This window comes from Corvus brachyrhynchos, unplaced genomic scaffold (assembly GCF_000691975.1).
Source record: "Corvus brachyrhynchos isolate BGI_N302 unplaced genomic scaffold, ASM69197v1 scaffold5, whole genome shotgun sequence".
Taxonomy (NCBI): domain Eukaryota; kingdom Metazoa; phylum Chordata; class Aves; order Passeriformes; family Corvidae; genus Corvus; species Corvus brachyrhynchos.
In genome coordinates this window covers 4,722,253-4,731,090 of record NW_008238321.1, presented here as the reverse complement: position 1 = coordinate 4,731,090, position 8,838 = coordinate 4,722,253, and the positions used below count along the sequence as shown (strand labels likewise).

Here is an 8,838-nt window from a genome sequence, read left to right as displayed (position 1 = left end):
GGGGGGGCCAGCACACGGCCCAGCGGTGCAGCCAGCCGGGGCGGGAACGGCGCCACTGCGGGAGACTCCGCACTCTCTCTGGTCTCTGCTCCAGGGCTCGGTCACTGCACAGGAAAGAAGTTCTGCCTCCTGTCCAGGTGGAACTTCCCATGCAACACTTTCTGCCCGTAGCTTCTTGCCCCATTGTTCACCACCACCGAGAAGAGCCTGATCCATCTTCTTGGCAGCCCCTTTAAATATTTATACACATTGATAAGGCCCCTCTCAGCTGTGTCTCCTCTTGAGGCTGAACAGCCCCAACTCCCTCAGCTTTTCCTTGTCAGGGAGATAATGAAGTCCCTTCATTTCCACAGCCTCTGCTGGACTCCCTGCAGGAGCTTTGTGTCCCTCCTGTCCTGAGGAGCCCAGAGCTGGATACAGCACTCCAGATGCTTCACAGGGCTGAGCAGAGGGAACCTGACCTGCTGGAAATGCTCTTCTTGGTGCACCCTGGGACACCACTGTTCTCCTTGGTTCCCAGGACACGCTGCTGGTCAGGGACAGCTTGGTGTCCATGAGGACCCCCAGGTCCTTCTCTGCAGGCCCCCCGGCAGCCCCCCTGTACGGCAGCGGCAACAGACACGGACTCATTCCAAAGGCAACACATTTAATGGCACTGCACACACATGGCACACACGGCCCCGCTGGCGACGGGGGTCCTCACCCCCCCCTCTGTCAGGTGGCTCCCAGCTGGGCTGGCTGGTACCGGTACAGGTGGACGGTCCCATCACGGCGCCCAGCCAGTAGCCCGGCCCTACCGGCGGCCCAGCGGGCCAGTGCCCAGTGCCCCGCAGGGTCCGGGGGCAGCACCGCCATGCACCAGCCCCGCAGCAGGTCCCACACGGCCACGGCACCCGATGTCAGCACGGCGGCTCCCGTGGTGTCCCACACATCACCCTCCAGGTACCTGTGGGGACACGGGGGTCAGCAGACGGCAGGGGATGTGCAAGAACAACATCATGGCAGCATTTGTTCATTTAGTTCAGGGTTTAGTTAAAGATTAATAGCAACTACAGGCAGGCTACAGTCCAGACTGTGCCTCCAGTGCAGCTGGGAAGGGAGGAGGCTGAGAAAATCCTCCTGGAGACTCAGAACATACTTGAAAAAGGTGTACTCTTAAAAAAATGGTACTCTTAAAAAAAAAACCACCTGGAAGTGTTCAAGACCAGCCTGGAGAGGGCTTGGAACAACCTGGTCTAGTAGAAGATGTCCCTGCCCAGGGCAGGGGGTGGGACTGGATGGTATTTAGGTCCCTTCCAACCCAAACCATTCTGTGATTCCGTGACTGTTCAGTAACCAAGAACTTGGTCCACTGCTATTCCCACACATCCATCACATTTCCTGTGTAAGGACGCTGCAAGGCTGAGCCTTAAACCCAAGGCTGACCCTGCTGATGCCTCAAAACACAGGACACAGGAAGGAAAAGGCCACGTGCCTGCAGCTAGCTGCTCCACACAAACAAACCTGGCAGCACAGAGCACCACAGCCGCAGGCAGCGCCAGGGGTTCAGCCGAGGAACCCAGGGACACACCCCCCAGTCCCTGGGGGGACAAAGCCAGAGACTCAAGCCCAGCCCCCTGTCCCCGCGGTGATGGGGCGAGGGGTCAGCGCACAGCCTGGTGTGGGAAGTGGGCAGGAAGCAGCCCATGCCCCCAGCCCCCACAGCCCATCACCGGACACACAGCAGGGCCGGATGCAGCCCCTTATCACCGGGGAGATGGTGACTGGATCCCTGCCAGAGCTACTCTGTTCCTCAGGGGTTCTCCTAAAAGCCCCCACAGGAGCCAGCCCAGCCCCAGTCCCAGCGACTTGCCTGCCTGCATGGCCGGGGGGGAGGCAGGAGAACATCACCCCCACGCTCCGGCCCGTGCGGGGGTTGAAGGCCACCACATGGAACGCTGGGCTTCCACAGGACTCGCTCTCTTTGGCAAGAGGATAACTTAAAACAACAAACAAAAGGCCCTGGATACAGAGAGGGAAAATACATCACTAAATAATTTTCCAAAAATTAACTGCTACACTCTCTCTAATCACAGCCCCATGAACAGTGATGCATTATTTTTACTGAAGAAAACAGAAATGGTTTACTTTCCTTATCAAATTAGATAAAACCCAGAGCAGCTGCTGTCTGATAAGGGCTGATGCAACACAGCAGAGTGACAGCTCAGTGACCCAAGGGATTTACGAATTTATCTTCCTGTTTTAAAAAGCTAAACCTGCCACAGGATGAGGTGACACTTCAAAAAACAAAAGAAGTAAAATTTCTGGGCCACATTTTAATCCCTACAAGCTTAAAATGGAACAAGAATTCCATGGAAAGCAGCACAGCTGAAAACAGTAGCTCCCAGAACAGCCACAAACCAGCATAAAATGTCCTGGGATGGATAATCTGAGGAAGACTCCAAGGAGTCTGACTCAAGGCACCATTATTGGACAAGATATTCTTGTCCCAAAAGGTTACATGCTCACTGAAAACAATCAAATCCTTGATAAACCACAAAAACCCATTGAGAATCACAGCACAGGTAGAAGCAAGCGGGAAAAAATTATTGGTATGAATGTTGGTTTTACACAGTTCATTCCCTTGGGCATGTATGTCCAGAGGAACACTTCACAGTGGGTTTCTAATGCTGGCAGCACTACGTGTGACATGGAAGAGACTTGCCAAGCACTAGGCCTGGGCAACAGCACTTATGCTTCCCACACATGGGATGTTGCAGCTTTGGAATGCACCAGGATGCATCACTCTCACTTTATTAGCACCATGCAGCAAGCCAGGAGTTGAGGCAGCCAGCATGGGTTTTTTATTCCTCCTGGTAACCTATTTACCCTTTAATTATTTGCAGTGTATTGAAACAGAGCTGATAGTTCAACCCTCTCTAGCAACTTCAATCTGTTATATCCCCAGCCCAGTCAGTGCAGCCCAAGCATGAACTGTGAATTTTGTGTACATACAGAGTCAGAATATGCTCGATGGCAGATGGAAGCTGGGTAGGAATAACCAACATGCATCTTCCTCAGGAGCTGACCTGTTTTCAGATTCCTGCAGTTGATGAAAACACAAATTCTGACACATTTCCACCCTCTAATCACAGTTACACCACTACGCAGGACGGACATGGGTTTGGTTCCACATTAAGCAAACTATGCCAATAGACAGGAAGGGTGTAATGAGTATGATACAAAAGCAATGGAATTACAGCTGCACAGTTCATTCCCTCTCTATCGACTGTGGTGCCACACTGCAGGCCCTCTGACAATCACCATTTTACAGCAGGTCAGCTGTACAGCCAGGCAGCACCCCTGTACAACCCTGCAGCTGCTGCTACTGTCCCCCAACCCCCAAATTGTGTATGGCAGAGGAAACACTCACCAAACCACAACACTGTTCCCTGCAGTGGTGCCCACCAAGGCCTCTCTCATCCCTTCTACTTCAGCAAAGGCTGTAACAGTTTCTTCAGGAGGCATCAGAGTCTGCCTGTCCTTGCTCCTGGAGGGAGACCAGCACATAGAAAAGCAGGTAAAACAACAAGTGTGTGTTCTGGGAGAGGAACATGACAACGCCCTACATCCGAGCTGTTTCCTCACTTTTATCCCACCCACCACACGGAGACCACCCCAAAACAGCACTCCCAAACTCACCCCCCTGTCTCTGAGAGCGACACCATCTCTACTTGCTGCTCCTGAATGGTCCTGCTGCTGCTCACCAGCCTCTGGTCCTTTAGCCCAACAACTGCTTTTATATTCCCAGTTTTCACTAGGGAGTGCTTGAATGAGTCAGTCTCAGAAGAATACAGCAAGAGCCTAAACCGAGACAAGCACACACCATGACAAGAGGAAGCTCCACTCAAATATGCAGCAGCATATACAGATCAGCCTATGTTCAATCAGTCTGCCAGCTCTGAGGTGAATAAACAGGTCTTTATAGGCGACTTTTAGAAAACCCTTCCGTATTTTCAAACTGTTAAAGCAACTGAGAAAGTGCCACATTAGTAAAAAGATAATTTCAACCACTACTCACAAGGAGTTGAGCTGCAACTACTCAGGGTGCAAAGCACGAGTAAGAAATAAATACAAAACCTTATTTCTCCAATCTCCAGCTCTCCCAGTGCTACACACACGAGGTTACAGGTGTCTGGCAGAGGAATAATCTGGATTACAGGAATCTGGGACAACAAAACAAGAATTCAGTGTCACCCACAGTGTCCCTTTGACTTTATTCTTATTTTCTAGAGTGTTTCAAGTAAAATTATGTGGAGCAGAAGTGATTTTCAGACCCCTCTCAAGAAGCACGCTTAAATGAACAGCTGAACTCTCTGCTGACGGGCTGCCTAATTACACAATCCCTGTTGATGCAAGAGATAAAATGTGTCTCTGGGGACTGTAAGGGGAAAAAGCACAAGTGAAGTGCAGCCACCATTCTGTGCATGGAATTAAATTCCAGGAGATAACATGCAACTATACCAGCTACAAGCTCCTTGTATCTTGGGAACTAACACATGGGGCAGGAAAATTGCCCTTAATTCTAGAAAGAAGGACTGTGTTCATACCTCTCTCAGGTGCCAGGTGTAGACCTTTCCCCAGCAGTCGGGTGCCAGGGGTTCCCAGAGGGACACAGCGCTCTCGGAGGCAGTGACCACACGCAGCTCCCTGCAGCCAGCTGCCTCCCACCACACCGTGCTCACATCCACAGCGCACGAACACGAGGAATCCTGCCCAAAACAAACCAGTGCTGGTTTTCCTCTGATAGATAAGATTACCTGTTGTATTTTTATTAAACGTGGTCATGCAGAGCTGCTGCTGACACAGTAACAATTCCCTGTTCTCCCACCTTTAGCTCTGACACAAGCTGCAAGCTCTCTTCTCTGGGACCATCCAGCAGCACTGGAGTCAACTGTTCTGCTACATCTTTTTTCTGCATGAACAAAGTACAGAATGAGGATAATTCAACTTTGAAATTATATTCAGCACCTACAAGAATGAGGCAGAAGTGCTGCATGCTCTCTGTTGCTCTCATGCAGATACTGCATGCCACTGCTGGAGACCTATGATCGATGCAGGACTAGCATGCAAAGAGAATTTCCCTTAAATCAGATGGGACTCTGGAAGAGGGGATTTGCCCACAAAACCACTGGCTTACTACCCCTCGCAAAGAGCCCAGCTTGTTACCTGTTCAGAGGAAGCTCTGCAGGATTCCTGCTCTTTGTTCTCTGACTGCTCATGCTTCTCCAAGGACACAGTCTCATCAGATTTATTCTCAGGACCTCTTTCAGCTGCTAAAGGAAACGTTGTACGTTGCTCTTCCTGGCTTGTGGCAGCCCCTGCAGCACAGCTGTCAGGGCACAGTGGCACAGCCGGGTCTCTGTGTGTCACATCCCCCAGGACCAAGGCAGCTGCTCCTCTGGGGGAAGGTGAAGTCGCTGGCAAGGCAGGTACGAAAGGTGTAACAGGGAAGACCTCACTGTGCACTGAAGGTAAAACACCTGGGGTTGCACCCACAGCAGGGAAAACAGACGAGGAAATCTGAGACTCAGTGTGGGTGGGAGCCTCAGCTAAGACAGTCCCCATGGGAGTAAATAGCAATTCATGGGTGGAAAGCTCCTTCTTTAAAGTCGGGTTCACGCAAGGGAGTTCAGGCAATCCATTTTTGGAAGGCAAAATCAAATTACTTCTGAGACTTTTTTCTTTTGGATTAATTTGTGCATCTTGTGTATCTTCTGGAGCCACACCATCCTCAGACACACACAGAACAAAATCCTCCAAGTCGTTCACGGGGGAAGATTTCAATTTCTCCAGTTTCAGTACTCCGAATTCCTCATTCGGTAAGTGGAAGTCCCTGATGCCCAGCTTAGGGACCAGCCACTGGAGGCTGCGGAAGGAGAAGAGGGAGCCACGAGTGTCAGGATCCACAGCAGTGAACCCAAGGGTAGCAGGACCCTGTGAACCCATGGGACAGTTGCGTCCTCTGCTGCTGTCATCTAAACACAAGAATACAAGACAGAACATCACATCATAAAATAAACATTAAATTGCCTTTTCAGAATCTCTCATGAAGGGTGTCATAATTTTTTTAAAAAATCAAAAAGCCATGTTCATCTTAACACATGAAAGTGGCACTTTTCTGGAAAGACACTACATTCTGCAGTTACTCTGTATCTCTGTATCAAGCCTTCAGCTCAAAGATCACCACCAAAGCCTGACAGATACGCCTGAGTGGTTGGTCAGTTTGGTTTATTGGTTTTCTCCCAACACTTTCTCTTTTCACAATATTCACAGAACCTCAGAGAGGAGAAAATAATCATTAGCATGTCGTCTCAGTTGGAGGAACACACAGACATCCATTTGCTGTCAAAGCTGCCCTAGTGTTCACAACCTTCACTCCAATAGCAAGGGCAGCTCAACATTAAGTTCTTAGCCCTGCTCCTACTCTGTTCATTCCCTGCAGAAATTTCTGGAATTGTTCAAAGAACATAGGCACCACAATGATCTATTTAAAAAAAAATAAATCTCATTAAAAAAAAAAAAATAGTTAACCCCTATCGTATTTTCTTGCATAAACACAGCAGGGGGCGAACAGCAGGGCCTGCAATCACAGGGACGTTCCCCTGCCTTGGGGAATGGGGCATTTTGGGGTTTATATGTGAGGAAGTACCTGTTGAGCCTGTCTGTGCCCTGTGTCTCACAGAGCAGCGCAGGGAGCGGCGCACAGGGACACTGACCCCGGGGAGCTGCTCAACCCCACAGGCTCTTCGCTGCTTCTTCACACGCTCCGCTGGATGTTTATCTCCCTGACACACAGAAGAGTTGGCTTCCACATCTCCCACATGGCTGGCAAAAGGTTCACTCCCTGGGCTCAGAGAATCACTGCTGTGGAGTGGATTTTGAACCTGTTCTAACAGAGTCTTACGGCATTTCCCTGGCACTTGGCTCCCGCCCAGAGGAGGATCAGGACCCGCTGGCTGTGTAGCTCCAGTCACTCCTGTCCCTACAGACCCCAGTGCTGCAGCACCAGACAATCTCCTTTCATCGGAGGATGACCTTTCAAGGTTAGCATCGCAGTTCTCCTTTTCACTCTGGTTCTCATTTGACAGCAGGGCACAGCTTTCATTGGCCATTATGGGATCCTGACTCTCTACAAGCTCTTGTGACACTGGATGCATGGGGACTTTGCAGGCAGACTTTCTTCTTCCCTTCTGTTTCCTCTGGGATTGTCTCTGCTCTTGCCTTGTGCTAGTGATGCTTTTCTGAGAAATGGATCCAAGTGAAGTACTGCTGCTGCTGCTGCTGCTGGATGCAGGAAGAGATTTCTGAGAACTACTTGAGTTTGCTGGATCATTTTCTGCCCCAAAAAAAGGGGAGGGCATGACCCCTGGTTCCGAATCACTCTCGGCTCTCTCTTGGGAGGGCTGACTGGGGTTTGCATCTTTCTGCTTGCATTTACTCCGCTGACCTTTCTTTCTCCTGCCCAGCTGGCTGAGGATTACAGCATCCAGGTCCACCTTCCTCTGGCAATTTGACATGCGGCGAGTTGTCCGGACGTAGTACTCGACGGGAAAGAGCAGCCCTTCAACCACTGTGCAAGAGCTCAGTGTGCCCTCGGGAGCCGTCACCTTGTCAGCAGGAGAAAGTCTTGACTGAATTTCAAGCTGTTGATTCTCCAACAGTTCTTCAGCATTGTCCAGAGCATGATCTGCAGGACAGGGACGTAGGGTATTAGTGTCACTCTGATGTCCTTCAAGGTTTTTGCTCTCCTTGGTTATGGTGTTATTTCTGCTGTCAGGCAATATTTCATTTTCTGACATTAAATCCAGGAGCCCACATAATTCCTCCTGATCTTCACACAGACTCTCACCCTCCGGCTGTTTTATTATACTGGGGGATTCTTCTTCTCCATCACCTCTGGGGTCCAGTAAAACAGCATCTTCATGCTGTGAACATGGCTCACGTTTACCAAGTGTGGCCACAGTCCTTGAGGACTCGGGCTGCCAGATGTCCTTGCTGTCCCTCAGCGCATGTGGGGAGAGCTCAGGCTCTCCTGCAGTGACACTGCCCTCAAACACATCCTGTACAACCCCTGATGCTGCATCAGAAGTAAAACTATTTCTTTTTCCCTGCACAAGCACTGCCCCAGATGCCCTTTGGGTGGGTTCCTCAGTGTGCGAGAGGCTGCTGCGCCTGAACACTGGTGACTGAAGCTCCTCTGCACTGGCAATTTGATTTTTCATCATTGCACCAGCACTGACTCGATGCACATCATGCACTGATTCCCTTTCCTTTGATTCCAGAGCCTTCGTCCGTCTCCGCAGCTTCATCATGCCTTGGGAGGTTTGGGGCGTTTTCTCCTCAGGGACAGGCCTGGTGATCCCACAGCACAGGTTTTCCTGGCTGGCCTGAAAGCTTTCTGCCCGGGAGCTGTCCTGCAGGCTAACCTCATCACTGGAGAATTCTGGAACATGCTTAACTGTGACAGATGTTGTCTTCTCTGTATCAGCATCAGAGCAGGTTTTAGTCTGTAACTGAGAGGGCCCACCAGCACTAGGAGATGTGTTATCTCTAGAACCTGGGGGAACAAATGTCACACGTGTAAAGTACTCCTAAAGTCCTGTCCAAGAAAAACATCATATGGTAAAATTAGGCTTTCTTTGCAGGGAAGGATGGGGATCTTACAGTCAGGATCAGAGCACTGCAGGCCTGGTGAGGAGAGAAGCAGAACAGATGTTACTGCAGACCACGGCTCAGCCCAGGGCAAGGGCCGTGTGGGGGTACGGGGGCAGCGGATGTGGCCGCAGTGGCCGAGGG

General features: G+C 50.6%; 1 protein-coding gene across 1 annotated transcript; it reads right to left on the bottom strand.

The window, feature by feature from the left end:
• Nucleotides 1–626: 626 nt before the first annotated feature.
• On the bottom strand, nt 627–8,836 carry PALB2 (partner and localizer of BRCA2; the record flags this gene model as incomplete). The annotated part of the gene is made up of 11 exons (XM_017734260.1): nt 627–946; nt 1,853–2,001; nt 2,995–3,082; nt 3,413–3,529; nt 3,682–3,843; nt 4,120–4,205; nt 4,590–4,751; nt 4,871–4,954; nt 5,209–6,017; nt 6,692–8,599; nt 8,707–8,836. Coding segments are annotated over 11 exons (3,927 nt in total), but the record flags the coding sequence as incomplete, so codon positions are not given.
• Between the last annotated feature and the right edge of the window lie 2 nt (nt 8,837–8,838).